Here is a 20,658-nt window from a genome sequence, read left to right as displayed (position 1 = left end):
GCTGGAACTTCTTGACTCTAGTCAAAGATATTTTATTGTGCATTTTTGTTAGTAGCTATTCAAATCTTCCATTTATATCTTAATGAGATTACAGCTCCAAAACGCAATGGTTCTGAACCCAGCTAGTAGCAAGCTTTTCTAAACTCTGTGGTGAGACTGATTCCAATTTGTCTAGTGAGGCAGAGAGGCTGATTCATTCAACAGCTGTAAAATATATATATATATTTTTTTTATACTGTTATTTAGGTGCCCCAAGAAGACCTAACGGTCTTGTCACAGAGCACCGCGGATGTGCATTTAAGCAGAAAGTTCACGCCTCCTTACCATGACGCGAAAATCTGTCCAAGGCTCGTTTTGAACCTGGATTTCTTGCTTATAAAGCAAGAACTCTAACCACTGCGTCACGGCCGCACATAATATTAAAGTACTTGCAGTGCAATGTTGCTCATGGGTGGTGTTTTTGTTAGTGTTTGTTGGCGCAAAATAAGGGCAATATTGCCCTAACAACATGCACTAAATTTAGGTTAATTAGCTAAAGTTGCCTGAGGCAACTGCAGAGCTCGTTGGTTAAAGGTGACACGCACTATTCTATGATTGAGTCAAGTTTTCTAATTACTTAATACCTAACTATAGTACCAAATAATATCATGCATAAATAACTCTCATCATTTCCTAATTGTTTCAATCTTTTATGAGTATTTGTGATTTTTGAAGTAACTTTTCATTGGTTGAATCTTATCTCTTGCAAAATTTATCAGACTTCAGTTGCTTTTTGTGAGACTTGAATTTAATTTGTTTCATATTTGAACATCAGTGTTGATGGCTACTATTCTTTAATTTGTTATTGACTCCAAAAATAATGTAATTGACCTTGGCCTATTCTCATGTATTGATTCATTTATTTTTATTCAAATTTGGTTTGTATCCTCCTACTATTTTTTTATGTGTTTCCATCTAAGATCTCTTTACTCTCCATCAAACATCTCTTCACTCTCCATCTAACATCTCTTCACTCTACATCTAACATCTCTTCGCTCTCTATCTAACATCTCTTCACTCTCCATCTAACATCTCTTCACTCTCCATCTTCACTCTTCATTTAACATCTCTTCACTCTCCATCTTCACTCTCCATCTAATATCTCTTCACTCATTTGCCTTTCTCTTTGTACTTTATTTATATATTTTTTCTCTGCTCTTATTTTGATGTTGTTTTAAATCAAATTGAACAAGCTTTTTTGTTATCCATTAGAAAATATTATTGTTATTGGTGACTTTATGATATTGTGGACTTTGCTCATTATGTTAAATAGCTTGGCTCTAGTACCCCTGACCCTGTTAGCACTAAAGCTCTAAACCTTTTTTTTATCAATCTCATACTCAGATAGTTAACTTTGTGACTCTTTTTATAGACAACCCTAATCACTTACCTTCACTTTTTGATTTATGTCTCTGACCCTAGCTTGTGTTCAATTTTTTGATTTCAATGACCCTAGGTTGTGCTAGATGTCTCAATTTTTTCTTTAGATAGTTCCGACCATGCTATGATATCTCTAAAACAACAGTTTTTAAAGTCTACTGTCAACTACAAAAGTTTATAGTTTTTCAAGTCTTTTATCAAGCTTTTTCTTGCTCTTTTACAACATTCTTCTTTTTTCTGGTAACTTTCAACTTTTAGTTTTAAAAATTAGTTTTAAAAAAAACAATCTCATTTAAGAAGTTTGAATATTGATTGTGAATCAAGTTTTAAACAACTAATTTTAGTTTTTAGTCTTTCAGCCTAAAGAAGCATATATGTATACTTAAAAAAAATGGATTTTTTTGAAAATTTTTTATTTAAAGATTTTTATGTAATGCACATACAGTTGAGCATCAGCTCTTTGTTCACAATATCAGAAAATTGGATAAAAAGGGTTGGGGAAGGGTTTCTTTTTTATCTTTTTCATAAATAAACTTTTATCAAGTAAACTCATTTTGCAATTTTATCAAATGTAATATAAAAATTAATAAAAAAAGAAGACTAATTACCACACAGATTCATTCATCAGTTAATTATTGTTTTGTTTTTGTTTTAAACTAACATTCCTTTATAAATGTTAATATAAATATATAGTAATATAAGTAATATAGTAATAAGTGATAAAAAATCTAAGTATATTATAATTGTAAATGTTAATATTCTTTCATTCAACTGTTTTTAGACATAACAAAAATCAAAATAACCACTTTAGTGACAAAATGAACAAGGTTGAATACCATTAAATAACAGATAAAAAAAAAAGTTTTAAAAGTTTTTTTTTCACAATAAACAAGAGTAAAAATAAAGTGAAGGATTCACTAAAAAACTGATAAATTTGAATCGAAAAACGAATAAGCCTATTTTATTTTAGCTACAAACTATTTATTAATTGTATTATTCAAATGCCAATTTGTGTCAGTTCTGTGTCAACTTGGGTCGCTTGAATTCTAGTACAATTTGCCTCATTTAATTTATATTAATATCTGCTAAATAGCTTAATAATAGGCTAAGTTTAGACTTAACTATAATTTCTATTAAGTTGTTTGTATACAGATATCTCAAATCAACGTGAAAAAAATTTTTTTATTGATTTTGAGATTGAAATGTTTTTTGAAGTTAGTTTATATACTAAATTATAAAAATTAGTTTGTAAATGCATTAAATTTATAACATTTACAAACTAATTTATAAAACTTAGTTAATAATCCATTGTTGTTCATCCATATTTTTTTCGGTTATCTAGGGGGTTTTTTTTTGCAAATATGCTTTGTTTTATGATCGGTGAAGTTAACAAAGTGCAAAGTTTATTTAAAAAAAAACAAATTTATTTAAAGAATTTTTTTATTTTTGTTTATCTGTTTTAAACTAAATAAATTATTTAGTTTAAAATATTGTTAGTGTTATAAACTTTTCTCACTTTCGATTATTAGTTAATACTCATACTAAAAGTAAAACATTTGATATTAAGGGTGTTTGATATTATTTATGTAAAAAGCAGCATAAGATAATAATGAAGGTATATTGCAGGTTATTTGAGAAGATTGTAGTAAATATTATTGGGCGGAGGCAAACTGCTGCCCAAAATATTTTTCTAGAATAGCTTTTGTTAGTATGTGTTAAGGTTAAATCAGTCACTGATTGGCTGCAGGTTTAAAAAATATCATTGGTACCAAAAGATATTAGTCCATCAAATGTAATAGAAACTTGTCCTAATAAATATTTTAAAGCAGTTCATAAGCAAGAAGTGTACATAATTGGCCAGACTACTGATAATATTTATCAATTAAAAATCAGGATAAGGTATTGTGTAAGAAAAATTAATATCAAGTTGTACAAAAGTTTGCTTCAGTAACACCGAATTGTGCCAAATTTTATTTGACTTTCATTAACTAAACTAAACCGCTTTTCAATGGTTTCAACTAAAGTAAGAAAAATAAAATTTTTTTAATTAGAAGATTACAAAATTTCCTTGTTTTGATCTTTTTTCTTTTTGTAGGTACCTCATGTTATGAAAAATCAATCCAACTCTTTCTTTTGAAATGTTTCAACTAGAAAAAATCACTAATAAATGTTACATTTGAACCATTTCATTTTTTTTACAAAGCGTAAAATAGGTTAACATTACTTCAAATCATATAAAAGTTTTAATAGTTTAAATCTGTTTAGCAATGATTATAATAAAACTTTCTTAAGGCGATGATAGAAAAAGAAAGTAACTATGTTACTTGCTTTTCCAATGTTATTGTCTTTAAGTATAGGAAGAACATTTTATTTTATAATGGTGTAAAGTAAAGTTGTTTTGTAAAAAGACTTTATTTTGCACCTTTTTTTCATGAAATAAAGTAATATACCTCCTTTCCTCGATGTAAAAAGATACCCCCTTTCCTCGATGTAAAAAGATACCCCTTTCCTCAATATAAAACAGAGAGGAGTTTTTAATTGTGCATAATTGTAACATCTAAAAACCAAATTATTTTGATGAAATTTAAAATTGCTTAATAAACTTAAAAAATGGTTTGCTGTCCAATTTAAGCGAAGATATTAAAAAGATTTTTAAAAAAAACACATTTGCCTTACAAGTGTGCATGAGGAGGGGATTAAGTTTTGAGGTTTGTCTATTTCCAGACTCCAGTATTAAACATATTTATGAATGAAGCAAAACAAAATTGGTATGAAATTAAAAAAAACTACTCCCAGCTAACAAAAATAAATTTATTTAATTCATTTTTTTGTAAGGTATTTTGTGCATCTACATTGTTTTATGGTGCGTTCGTAGCCCTGGTCCCAACAGCTTATTTTATGCAAACAAGGTATAAAAGTTCTTTTTTTTTTAATAGAATTGTGCAGTTAACTATGTGATTTATTATTTGTATAGCTAATCAAACATTTAAAAATATTCCAAACCTTTGATTGTTGATAAATAACAATTATTATTAGTTTGTTATAACTTTTATTATAATTACATTATATTATAACTATAATTACATTATATTATAACTATAATTACATTATATTATAACTATAATTACATTATATTATAACTATAATTACATTAGTTTGTTATAACTATGCTGATAAAATGTAAATAAGTACAACCTATTGCAATCGAGTATAATCTACAATAATTTCTTCAACTTATCGTAAAGTTTTTGACAACTCAACTATTGATAATCTTTACTATTAGTTATTTTTACCTGTTTTTAGTTGTATTAAAAGATTTTCGATGGTTTTGGTTGAATGGTTTTGATTGGACAGTTTGATTTGACTTTTTTATTAGATGGTTTTAGTTGGATGGTTTTGATTAGATGTATTTATATTTATTATACCCATACGCTTGTATTTATTATTGATGGTTATGCTGTGTATTTGTTATTGATAATTGTGTGATAGTTATTGATACTGTGTAATAATTATTGGTAGCTGTGTAAATTATTGTTGATATCTGAAGTTATAATTGAAAAAAAATATTTAATGACTTTAATATTTTCCTCAATATGTACAGCTCTATGTAAATTATTGGTGGTTAGCCTACCATAGCTGAATTAGTTATTGATTATAATCAATAGTTATTGAAAAACTCATTGCTATAATATTTTAGTGTTCCAGATAAAATATTTTCTTGTAAAGAGTAAACATACACTACAGTTTTCCAAACCACTTGATGAAATTTGATATTGAAATTACTTAAATTAGTGATTGCTTATTTAAATCAAGAACTTTGTTTTTTTTAATTCAAATTAAATTTTTATTTAGTTTTTAAACAATTTTTTAAATTTCAAGTTTTTATAGATTAAAAAAAATTTTGCTTTGCACAAAAAATTTTTTAGATGATATTTTTATAAAATATCATCTAAAAAGATTTCATATATAATGTCATTTTTATAAAATGTTCTAACTCCTAGTTAACTTAGACTCACATTAAACCTGCTGGCTACCTTAAAATGATTTCAAACCATCTGATTATCTAATTTTAATACTTGTAAATATTTTTTAATGATTAAACTCTAAAAACTTTTAAATCTTAATTTAGATATACTTTATGGGTGGCGACATCTATTAATCAAATCTGTATTAGAATGACAGGGTCTGCTGGATTTATAGCGATAAATATTTTTTTAAACAATTCAGTTGACTCAGATATTCTTGGATTAGCAAATGGGTTAGCAATGTCTGTTGGCTCCATAGGAAGGTATTTTTTAATATCCTTTTTAAACATTTTATTTTTTTATTTTTTGTATATGTTTTAAAAAAATTTTAGCATTTTAATATATTTATTATATTTTTAAAAACTTAAAAAAATAATGAAGTGCTGCATTTGTGTTTTAATTTCATTTCAACTCTCTGCCCTTAGTTTCAATATAAACTTTTTACTACTAATAAAAATCTATAATAGTAGTTTTATTGATATTACAAATAATGAAAATTTATAATGGTGCTCTTACTGACATTAAAAATAATTTAATTCTATCAAAAATCTTATTGATGGGATGGAATAAATTGAATCCAATGATATATATTTACAAGAAAATATCATTAAAAAAAATAAAAACATTGATTTTGAACTCCTTTACTCTCTTATATGCACCTGTACGCTTTCAGTGACCCTCTCACCATCTGCATACATACGCATTTACAGTTTGCGAAAAAATTATTCTTGTACTCTTCTTATAAGCTATGCATTAATAATAATAAAGCAAAAACCTTGGCATTAATTACTGCTTGCAAACAACAAGAAATACTATCAACTCAGTTTTGTAAATAGTTTACAAAAAATAGTTGATAGTATTCCTAAATAATAAGTTTTGTAACTTGAACAATATTATGTTTATCTCCAAAGCTAGAAAAAAAAAAAAAATGTTGCTACTATGTTTATCTCTGTGTCATATTAATATACATGTATATATATATGGCCCTATCTTATATATCGGTGCCAGTCTTAAGGAGAATATATTATGAACACAACATGGCGCTACGAGTATGTATGTAAATAAACATGCAAAAATAAAGTTTTATAGTATTTTCTAATTATCTTGTTTAATCTTGAGAATTTTTTTATAAAAAATGGCAGAAAGTGGTAAAGTTGGTGTTCCTCCTCCAATGTTAGATTTAGTTGTAGATAGGTATGCTGCATTTTGCTCCTGGATTGATAAATGGCAGGATTATGTTTTTTTGTCGGATTTAGAGAAAAAGCACTTGCGTATCAAGCTGCTATGTTAAGGTATACATTTTCTTCAGAAACTCGAAACATTTACGAATCATTAAACCTAACCGAAAATGAAAAAACAGATCCAGCTATTATATTGGAAAAAATGGAAGTGTTTGCTAAAGGTATTATTAATGAGACTTTAGAAAGACATAAATATTTTAAACGTTGTCAAGAAGATGGTGAATGCTTTGATGATTTCTTAACCGAAGTTAAATTATCAGGTAAAAATTGCAATTTTTGTAATACTGAAGATTGTTTTGGCAGTTTATTAAGAGATAAAATTGTATATGGAATATGGTGTGACAAAGTACGTGAGAAATTACTTTCTGAAAAGACTTTGACACTAGATAAAGCAGTAGAAATTTGTCGTTCTTCAGAAAAAGCATGTGATGGACTCTTATTATATCAAAATAAAATAATAATCCCAGTTAGTATGCGAAAAGAAATTCTTTCAAAATTGCATGAAGGTCACTTGGAAATAGAGAAATGCAAACGTCGTGCACGTCAGAGTGTTTTTTGGCCAGGTTTAAATAACCAAATTGACCAGTTAATTCGAAAATGTGAGGCATGTATGTAGTATCTCCCATCAAAGCCGAAAGAACCTCTCCTAATTCCTGATATCCCAACACGACCATGGCAAAAACTTGGAACTGATTTGTTTCAGTGGGCTAATAAAAACTATTTAATTATTGTCGATTATTATAGCTTGTGGACTGAGGTGTTTCTGCTTTCAAGTATTGGATCAGCAAATGTTATACAAGTATGCAAAGAATCTTTTTCCCTGAGGAGTTGGTGTCAGATAATGGTACACAATATAGTTCGAAAGTGTTTCGTCAATTCTCTCAACAATGGCAGTTTAAGCACATAACAAGTAATCTTCACTATGCACAATCAAATGGTTTAACAGAGGCAACTGTAAAATCAGTAAAACTGTTGATAAAGAAATCTTATATATCAAATGAAGACATTTATAAAGGTATCTTAATTTTACGTAATACTCCAATAAAATGTGGTTTATCTCCAGCGGAAGATTTTATTACATGGGCGTCAACTGAGAGATAACTTTCAATCTCGAAATAAAGAACAGTCAAAATTTGCCAGAGATATAGTCAAAAAGAGAGTTCAATCTAAAAAATACTATGATAAAAATATTGGTGTTTTTGAACCATACGTCTATAGACAAGGCCAAACTGTTGCAATTCAAAACAAAGTAACTCCTGAATATAGTCTTAGAGGTAAAATAATGAAATGCGTTGCCCCTAGATCATATGAAGTAAAATTAAATCACAATGAACATATCCTTCATCGAAATCAGATTCAACTTAGAAAAGTTTACGCTATATCTGTTCCATGCCTGACTCACGATAACGTGGCTATAATGCACAGAGGACAAACTGCTCTTTCGTTTGAAGAATGCAATAGTGGTACAATGTCATTGAATTGGAGAGCGAGAATAATGAAATAATTAAAGAGAACAGTTTAGTTGAAAATACAAAAGAAGATCAAACAATTCGATTATCAAGTTGTGGACGAAGAATAAAGAATAAAATACCACTTGATTATGAAGATTTATGAGTTAATTTGATTTCTTGACATTTATATATATAGTTTGTTTATTAGGGACATGTGTCATATTATTATACATGTATATATATATATACGGCCCTATCTTATATATCGGTGCCGGTCTTAAGGAGAATATATTATGAACACAACATCTCTATTAACCTTGTCCATAAAAAAAAAGAAACATTTTCATTTGTATTAATTTCGTTGTTTTTAACAGGCTAATTGAGTAACTTTATTTCATTTACTTTAAAAAATGCTTTCAAATCATTACTTTGTCGAAAGACAAATTGATAATTCTAATTTATTGATGGAAGAAATAAGGTTTTTACCAAGCTATTCAGCTCCTGTTTGTTTTTTCTTCAATTTGAACTAAGTTGCAAATTCTAATATAGATGAAACAGCTTCAAAAAAGTACATTACCACCTTGGTGTTTGATGGTTGCTTTTATAAATTTTTTTCCATTTTCTCTTTTTTTTTTTGATAAAAGTAAATTCAAACTATTTTTTTCAATTTGCTTTTATGAGAATATCAAATCAGTTCCAAAAAAATTGTGGGTTTAAAAATTAAACTTTTTTTGCAAAGCTAGGTTTTTTATTATATTTTTTAAATAAAGAATTTTTTTGTGACCCATAAACCCTGCAGAGCAAAGTCTACTTTGCTTTGCTAGTTCAGAATCGTTCATGCATTGTCTTGCTTGACAGAAATGAAGCTCTGGCAGAAACAACTGATTCATGCTTTATTTTTTTTGTATTACAAACTAATTGTTTCTAGATCTTGTTCTTGGTAGACAACCTGGGCTTGCTTTATTTTGCAAACTTTCAGTTTTATTATATTTTTCTATTAATTGTGCTGTTACCTTGCTTTTGTTAAATTTATAGCAGTTTTACTCTACCCATAGCCGCTTTATTGATCATTAACAATTATTTGCCGTACTTCAAAATTGCTTGTTTAAGTTATTTTTTTATTTATTTTGTATTTTTTAGTTATTTTATATTCTTTTGTTATAATAGGTAAGCAGAATAGTTGATTTCTTTGTCATTGTAGGATACTTTCTTCATAATTTTTTCAAAATGTTTCTTATCAAAACAGCTTAAATTCATTTTCTGATATGGTCTTGAGTTTTTTAAAAATTGAACATCTTCTAGAATCATTTTTCTGGTCCTACATCTGTCTTGTTCTAAAATATGAATGACATTTTTATTTGTAATATGATATAAATAATATAAATATTGCTGGACTATTTGAGAATCAGCATCGGATTCAATGAAGCTTAGAAAACTAAGGTGCATCAGTTAACTTACATTACCTTAGCAGTCAATGCAGAAGATTTTGAATAACGCAAAAAAAGAGCTTAAACGAAGAGTGGGCATGTTGTTGTTTTCTTTTCTTTTCCTAATAATGACATTATTGTTGAGCCAAAATGTATTCTTTTGTTGCTCTTGTGGCACAATTCTCTTCATATAAATCAACAAAGAAATCCTCAAAATCTATTTCTTTTGTGTGCATACCAATGCTTCCCAGAAAACTCATGATGCATGAAAGCCGCCGAGCCTGAAGACAATGGTAAGATTATTTGCATGGAAGGTATTAAATGTGTTTAACCAAAGGGGATGATCACACATGGGGTTAAAAGTTGTACAATGGGTTTCAATTTTGAGCTATTTAACTTATGAGATGGTGAAAAATAATGTCAAGTAAATGCATGAATCATTGGAGGGATCATGATCTATTATCGAGAGAAATAAAATAAGTAAATAAATTTAGCCAATTAAAATCAGAAGTTGCTTAAAAATTGTTAAAAAATCAAAAGTTTGTTCCATGGTAGTTAACCACGGCTGCTGTTGGTAAAAGTTGCCTCAATCTTTGAACTTTTTTCTATAGAGATTATTACGTTTCATTGTAAATGTTGCTATACTGTGGTTGACATTATCAGTTACCCATAGCTTGAATGTATTACTTATTTTTTATTAGCTCTTGATTTCATTCTTGCTCATCTTTTCAATTGCTGTCTGTTTAAACTGGTAAAGTTCATTTGGAGTGATTAGAAATTCAAGCTTTTAGAAATGTTGAATAAGCTGTTTGCATCCAGTAGATTTATCAATATTGATGGCAACTCGAATAGTAATAGCAATGACACTTTTCGGTCTTGAAGCTTGCATTGGCTCAGACTTAACTGCCTCTCACTGAAAGAAGTCAGTAGCCTAAGTGTTTTCAATATGATTCATAAATTCACTTCTCTCTGTCTGCAATCTCATCAACGCTGGTGTAAAAATCTTTAGATTTACTGTATTCCATTGACCTTTTTCTTCCTTTACTATCAGTTGCTTTCACCACAGATATCTTTTGTTGCCTAGCTATCTTCTTCAAGTTTCCTTAGTATATACTCTTTCGTACTTTTAAACAACTATTTTACCTTTACAGCCAGTAATTAAGACAAAATTGAAGTAGTTTTCATACATTACCTTTAGTTCTGATCAAAATGTTTTGAGACAATATCCAATACCATTATTATCTTTGATCACCTTGTCATATAACTCCCTAATAAACTATATTACTTTTCCTACAGTTTTTTCAAGCAAACAACAAATGTCCTTTAATGCATTGATGACTGATTTTTCCCTATCACTTTTTCTTGCCTTGTTTAGCGTGAGATCAGCCATTCATGGACAATCATTAACTGTTTCTTCTGTAACAGGTCATTTAATGCTCCAATCTTGTAAATCGTAGTTCGCTCCAAATATCATTTCCTGCTTTTGCACACTCAATAATAGTATTGTTTAGTATGAAAGAGAGGCCCCTCTGTTTGCACTTGGTGGAGGCTCTCTTTTTTAGTTACTTAACCGGTTTTGAGATTTCTCTTTTCTCTAGAAAAAAATTTCCAGAGAAAAGCAGATTCGACTGTAGACGATATTTTATCTGACTTTTTTTTTCCTTGAACTTTAGGAAGTCAGACGAGAAAACTTTGGTTTTTGCGCCTATGTATTTTACAATCTACCAGAACAAATATGTTCCTGCGGCTTTATTTTGATTTTATAAAAAAAACAATAGAAAATTGCCTAGTACTAGGGGGTTTTTATTGTTTATTTTCTTACCTTTTAAAAAGATTTAAATTTGTTTTAAACTAGGTTTTAACAGTTGCGTTATAATAAAAAAAAAGATGTTTTAGATTAGGAAATAAATTAAGTTCCTTTTTATTTATACATTTTTATTTAAATTTTTACAAAAGCGGTTTAATACCCCTGTTATTAAAAATGTTTATTAAATATTTTTCTGCATGATTTTTTAACCAAAGCTTTCTTGTCTGACTTTCCAAAGTTCAGGGGAAAAAAAGTCAGACGAAATATCGTTCACTTCAACTGATGAACGTAATCTTTTATATTCAGACCTAAGAGTCTTTTTCCAAAGATTAGTGAGCAAAACATGTCTTTCGATATTTATGATGGGTGTTCACAGGCTTTTGTCTATATTAGTGGACCTCTAAAATTCGAGTCCTACTTGTTTCCTACTTGGTAAAAGATGCTCTCAATAGCGTTCTCAAGTCTTTTTCACTGACCAAATTCATTTTCTCTTTACCAACAAAAACAACAAGCTATTTAAATATGATTTAGCTGGGTTTTAGTCAAACTTTTATTTAATTTTTTTCTGTTATTTTGTGCAATCAACCACACGTTCTGCTTTATGTCTTTATTTCGATGTAGACATAACAGAGTTTTGGATCAACTTTGTATTCTTTTTTTTTTCTTTTTTTCAAACAATTTAAATTTATCAAGTTACAAGAAAAAACTCCCCTTTTGTAGCTAACTCAATCTTGGCATGGGTTACCTAGGCTAGGCAAAACAAGATCCAACTCTGATTACCGTATCTAATAGTGTGATTACAAGTAATTTAGGTTTGCTTTTTATGAATCTGAATTAATCTCTATAAAGCATTTTAGTTTTTACAGCATTTTCTTCTACTATCATTTTGTTTTTCTAAATATTGTTACCAAAAAAAAACTATTAAAACGAGCTGTTGGCTTATTTAACAAGTATGATTCTGCACTTTTAACAAGTATGATTTTGTACGCTTTTCATTAGCGGTTGAGCAAGCTCAAGGTATTCTTTAATTAAATCAAACACGTTCTTGAACACTGCTAAATAATCAACTGGTGCTTCAATATCAGACAGATTTTAGATCGATTTAGATATTCAAAGATAGATATGCATGATTAATATTTAACATTTCTTCTCACATTTTCCTTTTTATAATTTTACTTAGTTCTTTTTATTTATTTAAGATTAGACTTTATTAGTTTAGTAAAGATTAGAAGATAATAAAGATAACAAAAAGAATAAAGATTAGAAGATAGTTTGATAAAACAGTGTAAATTACGCATTTAGAATTATGTTATATTACTAAACATATTTTATTAATAAATTGTAGGAGGTAATCAATAATTCGTAGATAATAAAAATGCAAAAATTAATCGAAAAATAAACTTGGAATATATATAATATATTAGGAATTAAGTTTGTTCCATATCTGCTGACTGCAGCGATATAAAGTTAAGGTCGTTCATATACTAATTGTATGAAGTTCTAATTGTATGAAGTTTTTTAATTTTTCAAAACAAAATACAAAAAAGTTTATTTGAATGAAATTATTCAAACACCTAATTAAAACTGAATTTCTTTTTTTTATTTATTAAATAAGTGAACATTTAAGACTAGTTTTTGATTCACTCTTCTTTTTTATTAGTTCCGTTGGCGCTGTTGTATTTGGAAACGCCTTTACTTGGTCAACGAAAATAATTAAAAACGCGCAAGAAAACAACACTTCGACCGTGTTTCCTTTTAACCAATACTTCGCGTTTGTGATATTGGCAGTTTTGTCTATGTTAGTTTCTTTGTGTGCGCTTTGCATTCCTTCAAGTTTGAACAAAAAAAAACCCCGAAATGCGTAACAACGTTCGGCTACATTTGTTACAACAACGTATTTTTGTTTTAACCAATAGAGTCGACAGTAGTTATGTAAGCATGAATTATATGAGATGTAATCAAAGCTTCAAAAATAGATGGTGCATTTCAAACTTTTTGTTACGTTTTTAACAACAACAGTTAAAAATACCTAGCTTACTTTTTCAGCAAACCGTCAAATTGGTCTATCGATACCATACGGAACTCCTTAGATGTATGTAATAGTAATATTTAAAATATTTATGTTAACAAACTTCATATAAATAGTAATTATAGTAATTTATATCATTTCCTATACCATGTGCTTATTTATATAACTTCATTTTAACAATGACGGATCCAGGATTTTTTAGTGGTGGTGGGGATGATATCGAAAATTATTCTCACAAATTTTTATAAAATTGTATAAGACATGTGAAATAATATTAATAAAGATAGGCACATACAAGTTAGACAGCTTTACAGTTTTAACTAAATCAGTCCGACTGCGTTGAGGAAAAAACAACAACATTTTCATAACCAGTTCCTTGTGATTTAAAAATCATGATTTCATAGTAGATTGAATTACTTAATCTAGGTACGAAAACTTTTTTTTTAATGTTGGCATGCATTTTCAGAAGAAAAACATTTGTCCTGTTGGTAATGCCCCACCAGCCTTGATGAAAGCCAGGCATTTGTGCCTCAAAGTGTAAATGTTTGAGATAACGAGGTAAATGCTTACTTCTTTGTCGCAGAGAAACACTCTAAAATCTCAGCAACTCTTCTCAGAATAGGCAAAACTTCATCATAAAGATTGAACTTATCTTCTGAAGGAGCTAGTTTGGTGTCATCTGGAGTTAGTTTGGACTGAAGCTAGTTTGGTGTCATCTTTTTCAGGAATGTCTCTAATGGAGCTGAGGATACTATGTATTTTTACAATGCTTTCCAACATCATAAAAGTTGAATTCCAGTGTATTTTCACGGGAGTGATGATTTTCACAAGTTTCAACTTATCCTTGCATACAACATCACTGTCATCAAACAACAGCTTTAGCTAAAAATTAAAATAGAATTATAAGAAACATAACATAAAAGGTGATTAGTACTATTTACTATTATTAAAAACTAATATTAACTATGTTATATGTTTTTACTTTTTAAGTGTTAGGATTTTATCAGTTATTAATAATATCTATCATTAGAAAAATTTTTATCACACAAAGTGTACTGATAAGTTTAAATTGCGCTTGTATTGTATTAAACTATAAACTAAATTGCTATAAAAGCTAAAAAGGATGTTAAACTAAAAACTAGTTACCTCTTTTTTAATTCTTTGCTCAGACAAAGATGACTTGTGGCATTTTGAACTTAATTCAGTTGCTCTTTGGATTGCTTCGTGAAGATCCAAACTGGCAAAATCTTTTGTTTCTTTGACAGTTGCTTTAACTGCCAAATTCAAAAGATGATCAGCACACAAAAGAGATGCATCTACAAAATTGCACTTGTTAATTGCCGCCTTCATATTAGCGGCTGAATCATGGACACATACAACGGATGAAACTCTTTTATTTCCGGCCAACTCTGAGACATTCCTGAATAGCAAAGTAAAATTAGTTGTTCGCTTTTTGATATTTTGAAATACAAACTAATGCTTTTGTTGTTATTTTAAATATAAATAAAAGTATTAATTTGTGCCATTAATTTTAAACTAAATGGCGGGTTTTAAATCTAAATAATTCAAACAGTTAACTTAATTTACAGAAATTTTAACCTAATAAAAATAAAATACTAAAACATACTTATCCAGACGAAGAGCAATGGCTTCAGCTGTATGTTGTCCAGAAAACGGAAAAACTTTAATCACAAACATCATTAACCGGAAGTCTTCACTCAAATAGTGCAATGTACTGGCTTGGTATGCATCATTGTTTCTGCTTTGCCAGAGGTCAGATGAGATTGTAAATCCAGCGGTCTTTGGCAATTCCTCCTTTAGAATGTCATCCATACAAATTTGCACATTTTTGTACAACAACGGCAACCTAAAATTAAAATAAAAAATTAGTTATTATTGGTATTTCTCGTTACTTATCAATTTGGTTACCTACTAAGAAAACCAAAAAAAAATTGGTGTGGATTGGTCTTAAAAAAGTAACTTTTTAAAAAATTTAGTTCTCTTGGAACTCCCATTGAATTGACTCCCCACTCCAAAATAAAATTTATTTAAAACTATTAAAATTTTGTATACTTGAACCGGGAGTATGTTGTTGCAGCCTTCACATTCATTTTTGGGTTCCAGTAGTGAACAAAATCTTTAAAAGCTTCATGTTCAACCAAAGAGAATGGCAAATTTAAACGGGCCAAAAACTTGACAATTTTAATGTCTCCTTTAAGCTGTTCACGGTCTTGTGGCTTGTATTTGACCAAATGCTTTAGGTTTTGGACCTTTTCTGCTGATGGTTCGGAAAGTCTTCCTTGTTTAACTTTACTGCCTAACACTAATAGCGCCTTATCATCTCGGACCTGCTCATAAGCCTCGTCTTCATTGTAGGTCTAAAAATTAATATGAAACCTGTTAAAATACCTAATATTGAAACATTCATCAGCATTTATTGAAAGTTATTGATATTTATTGTTAAATCTTGTTAAATCTTGGTATTGTAATAGTAATAATAACTAACACATATGAAAATAAATGTTAATATTTAAATTAAAAAAGTAAAAACGTTTCTAAACTTTATTGTACCTGTTCTAACTCATCAAAAGGAACATGGCGCTTTTTCTCCTGGGCTGCAAACTGAGCAGAATGCTTCCTTGTCAAATGTGATCTTATGCCAGATGTGTTTCTGTCCGTCAACTTGCAAATTTCAAAATAATACTTGCATTTTGCAGTAACAAGTCGCTCTTCATCAGGTGTAGTACTGACCTCTTCATCAAAGTGATTCCAAATTTCGGTCCTTGGCCTTGGCATTCTTCAAAATGTTGTTCAATTACAATTTTAATACTAATTCAAACTAAAATTTTAACATCTTTCCTTATAAAAAAAATTTGTTTTAAGAGCCTTATAATGTATATCTAAGTAATTTAAAGAGTATTCAAAAACTTTTACCTAGAGAGTTTTTAAAAACGTTTTTATTACAATTAGCTAGTTAATTTCGGTTCAGTAGAACCGTAATTGAAACCGTAACCAAAACCAAAAAAAGTTATTTTTAAAAAAAGCAACCACGAAAAGAAATTTAACTATTTAATTGGTGATTTTAATTTTGATTGTTTACAGTATCACGTCAAATACAACATTAGAGAGTTTTACAATAACTTATTTAAAAACGGAGCGTTTCTCTTAAAAAAGGAACCATTAAAAGCGATATCATAGATCATTTTCCGATTTTTTTCTCCATAAATACAGATACTAAATAAAACTAGATACTAGATAAAAAAGATACTAGATACTAGATTTAAAAAATAGCTTTTGTAAACGCATTTATAGCAAAGCAAATTTAGCATCATTTAATGACCAATTATCAATGCTTCATTGGCACCATATTGATCATTTTCATGACGCCAACTTAGCTTATAGCAATTTACTTAAAACGTTCTATGATATTTATGACGCAAATTTTCCTAAAATTGAAATAAACCGAAAGCTTAAAAAAATAACATCCCCATGGATAACCGATGTACTAAGAAAATCTTCCACAATTAAACAAAAATTATATATTAAGTACATAATATCCAAATCAGTTGAAAATAAAACCATTTACAAAAATTATGCTAGAGAGTTTGAAAGACAAAGAAAAAATTTCAAAAAAAAATACTATCTTGACTTACTTGAAAAAGAAAAAAACAACTCAAAACGCACTTGGTAAGTTTTAAGAAGAATCACTGGTAAAGCTAAAACTAAATCAGGCGCTTTGCCTAACGGTATTAAATTTAATGATAAAATTTTATATGCTTCAAGCGATATTGCAGTTGAATTAAATAAGCATTTTATTTTAGCAGGGCCTAACTTAGCAAAAACTATTCTGGTAACTCTTTTGAATTTTTACTTCAAAAAACAACAAATCTTAATTGCATTGAAATATCCTATAAGGATTTCGAAGCTGCTTTCAAAACGATTAAACCAAATAAAGCAATAGGATTCAACGGTATCAACGGAAATGTTTATATAAATTCATACAATATTCTATTTAAAATCTTTTCGTCTTGCGTTAGCCAAGTAGTTTTCCCTGATCAACTTAAAATTGCCAAAGTAAACAAATTTGGATAGTTGTTGCAAACAACTATCAAAATTATTAACATATATATATATATATATATATATATATATATATATATATATATATATATATATATATATATATATATATATATATATATGTGTATATATATATATATATATATATATATATATATATATATATATATATATATATGTGTATATATATATATATATATATATATATATATATATATATATATATATATATATATATATACACATATTTGATAATAATAATAATAATAATCTTCAAAAACTCCATAACTATGACATTTATTTATCATTCAAATTTGTTTGAATAAATAAATATCTGAAAAAATAAAATAGATTTGTTTTTGTACTGACTTATGGGATATAAGGCATTTAAACGATCAGTATGTAACATGATTTGATAAAAAATAGAGCATATGAAATATTTTAATATTTGATGATCGCTTAAAGAATGATTTGAGAATAGTAACGAGTAATTCCACGTCAAAACAACCAATTTTTTTAAAAAATGCAACCCTATGTCCTTGGATTTTCTTTATATTTTTACCATAGTTAGTACATTATAAAATAAGATAAATCCCAAAATTTCAAGGTCTAATCCCTAACGGTTCGTGAGTAATTTTGGCTACTATTATTGTTTTGGTCATTTTCCGCAATTTTTAAATTTACATTTCTTCTTATAAAACCAAGTCTTTAAACATGTGAATTCTAAAAATAAGTGACTTAGTTAATCTCAAGGTGAGGAATTTGAATATATAAATAAAAAACTCATTTTATAATTAAAAAGTACCTAAATATCAATTATAAATGTTAAAATTATGGACACCTGCCCCAGTAAATTTTTTAGGTGTGCGGTAAATTTTTTAGGCCTAAAATTTCAAATTAGATCATTGTATGTTAGAAGAATATTGTGTGAAAAAACCATTTCTGCCAAATACATAGTTTTGTAAATATTTTACTTTTGTACTATAAATGTATATATATTGCCATGGTAATTCAGGAAAAATGATAATTCCTATCTAAATCGAAGTGTTTCTTAAGTTATGAAAGTTTTTTAATGTATTTTTTTATTTCCTTTTTGTTTTCTTGTTTCCTTGTCTTTCCAAATTGTCAAAGTTTAATTGCTGAATTTAGACATATTCATCTAGTTTAAATGTTGCAACTAATCCAATATAAATAATGTAATTAGTACTTGTGCATTTTTAAATTTGCAAGTATTACATTTTTTAATTCATTATCAAAATGATTTCATGTGATATTGGTAAAGTTTTGAAGTCAGAATGCCATAAAACCTCATATTCTAGAAATAAAGAGATTTTTTTACTACATGACCTAGACACTGATATTTGTCAAAACATTTTATGGAGATCTGAGTTGCGTGCTTGTGAAGAACTATTCAGCATTTGTAATCGCCATTTTCATTACTTTGAAAAAAGATTTGAAAAGAAAAATGGCAACTGTTGTGATGTTTATAAAGTGCATAAAAAAAAATAAAAGGTAATTTGATTTCAAGTATATGAATACTATCTGTAAAAGTATACAACACGTATCTTAAATATCCTTTTTTTTTTTTAGGTAAATTTACAATATATTTAATGTTGGCTAGACACTTTGAGTCATTAGGATTAAGAGTTTTACCTGGGTGGAAGTTATGTGCTAGCTGTAAGTCAAAGGCAGTTTTATCAGTAGAACACCCTAATGAAAATTAAGTAGATGAAATATTAACAGAAGAAGATGAATCATTTACTCATATTAATTTATCCCTGGAAGTTTTAGGAGAATCTCCTATTAATTTACATCAACGTGTTGCATCTGCAATGAAAAAATATAAAAAATCAATAAAAAAGATTGGTAAAGATTTAGCAGCCCATTATGGAATAAGTAATTTATAGATAATTCTACTGCGTCTTATTCGAAAACAGATCAAAATAAAGCATCTGATCTGGATAAACTGACACTATTGATGAAAGAAAAGATAAATGCTTCTGACTATAAAAATAAATTAAAAATTCTCACTTTAACTCCTGAATCTTGGTCTAGAGACTATGCTTCTAACTACTTTGAAGTTAGTGTGAATGCTATTCGAATAGCACGTTGTATGAAACAGGAGAGTGGCATACTTTTACTCCCATTGGACAAAATTGGAAAAAGTGTTCCACTTAATGTTGTCTCCATTGTTCAAAGTTTTTATGAAGATGATGAATACTCACAAATAATGTCTGATAAAAAAGATTATGTTAGTGTTGAAAAAAGAAAAAATAACAGAATACAAGTACAAAAACAATTGCTATTGTGTTACCTGAAAGAATTGTACAGCCAATTTAAAGTTATAAATCCAGGGATTAATCTTGGAATTTCTAAATTTTGCAGTCTGCGTCCTAAGTGGTGTGTAAGTGTTGAAGCCTCTGGTGCTCACTCAGTGTGCGTATGCGTTTATCATCAAAATGCAGTTCTTTTATATGCAATGAAATGGGATATAACTTATAAACATTTAATGAAAAAGGTTTGTTTTTAGTTATAAGTGTGTTTAATTTTCAAATTGTATATTTTTTCTGATGGATGTGGAGGACAGTATAAAAAATATAAAAAATTTCTAAATCTATGCCATCACTCAGAAGATTTTTTATTGGAAGCTGAATGGATATTTTTTGCAACCAGTCACGGTAAATATTCTTGCGATGCAATAGGCGGTACAGCAAAACGAACAATAGCAAGAGAAAGTTTGCAACGTCCAAAGAAATAAAATAAATAAAAAAAACTTTTTAGAAATAGCTTTCTATTCAATCGACTAAAAAGTAGAAAATAACTTTTTTCTGTTTCTGGTACACGTGGAAATCATGTACTTAGTAATAATCACTTTTGTAAAGCCAATACTGGAAGACATTGAAGGCAATTCATGTACGTATGTACACAAACAAACTCATCGAAGTAAAGGAATAGAAAGTTTGGCGCCTTTTAAGTCAGATGCTTTCAAAATCAAATTCGTTTTAAATGTACATAAAGCTAAAGGCGCCAAACTTTCTACTCCTTTACTTCGATGAGTTTGTTTGTTTACATACGTACATGAATTGCCTTCAATGTCTTCAGTATTGGCTTTACAAAAGTGATTATTACTAAGTACATGATTTCCACGTGTACCAGAAACAGAAAAAAGTTATTTTCTA

The 20,658-nt window shown here is 28.3% G+C and overlaps 1 protein-coding gene across 4 annotated transcripts in view; it reads left to right on the top strand.

The window, feature by feature from the left end:
• The window catches only part of LOC136078132 (uncharacterized), a 132,445-nt gene extending 118,909 nt beyond the window's left edge, over positions 1-13,536 (top strand). For all 4 annotated transcript variants that reach the window (XM_065793145.1, XM_065793144.1, XM_065793147.1 and 1 more), the window contains 3 exons: positions 4,255-4,328; positions 5,549-5,707; positions 13,031-13,536. In XM_065793145.1, coding sequence (XP_065649217.1) covers positions 4,255-4,328; positions 5,549-5,707; positions 13,031-13,235 — 438 coding nt within the window. In that variant the 3' untranslated portion in view covers positions 13,236-13,536. The remainder of the gene's footprint in view (positions 1-4,254; positions 4,329-5,548; positions 5,708-13,030) is intronic.
• The last annotated feature ends 7,122 nt before the right edge of the window (positions 13,537-20,658 follow it).

Source organism: Hydra vulgaris, chromosome 03 (assembly GCF_038396675.1).
Source record: "Hydra vulgaris chromosome 03, alternate assembly HydraT2T_AEP".
Classification (NCBI taxonomy): domain Eukaryota; kingdom Metazoa; phylum Cnidaria; class Hydrozoa; order Anthoathecata; family Hydridae; genus Hydra; species Hydra vulgaris.
This window is presented reverse-complemented; position numbering and strand designations above follow the sequence as displayed.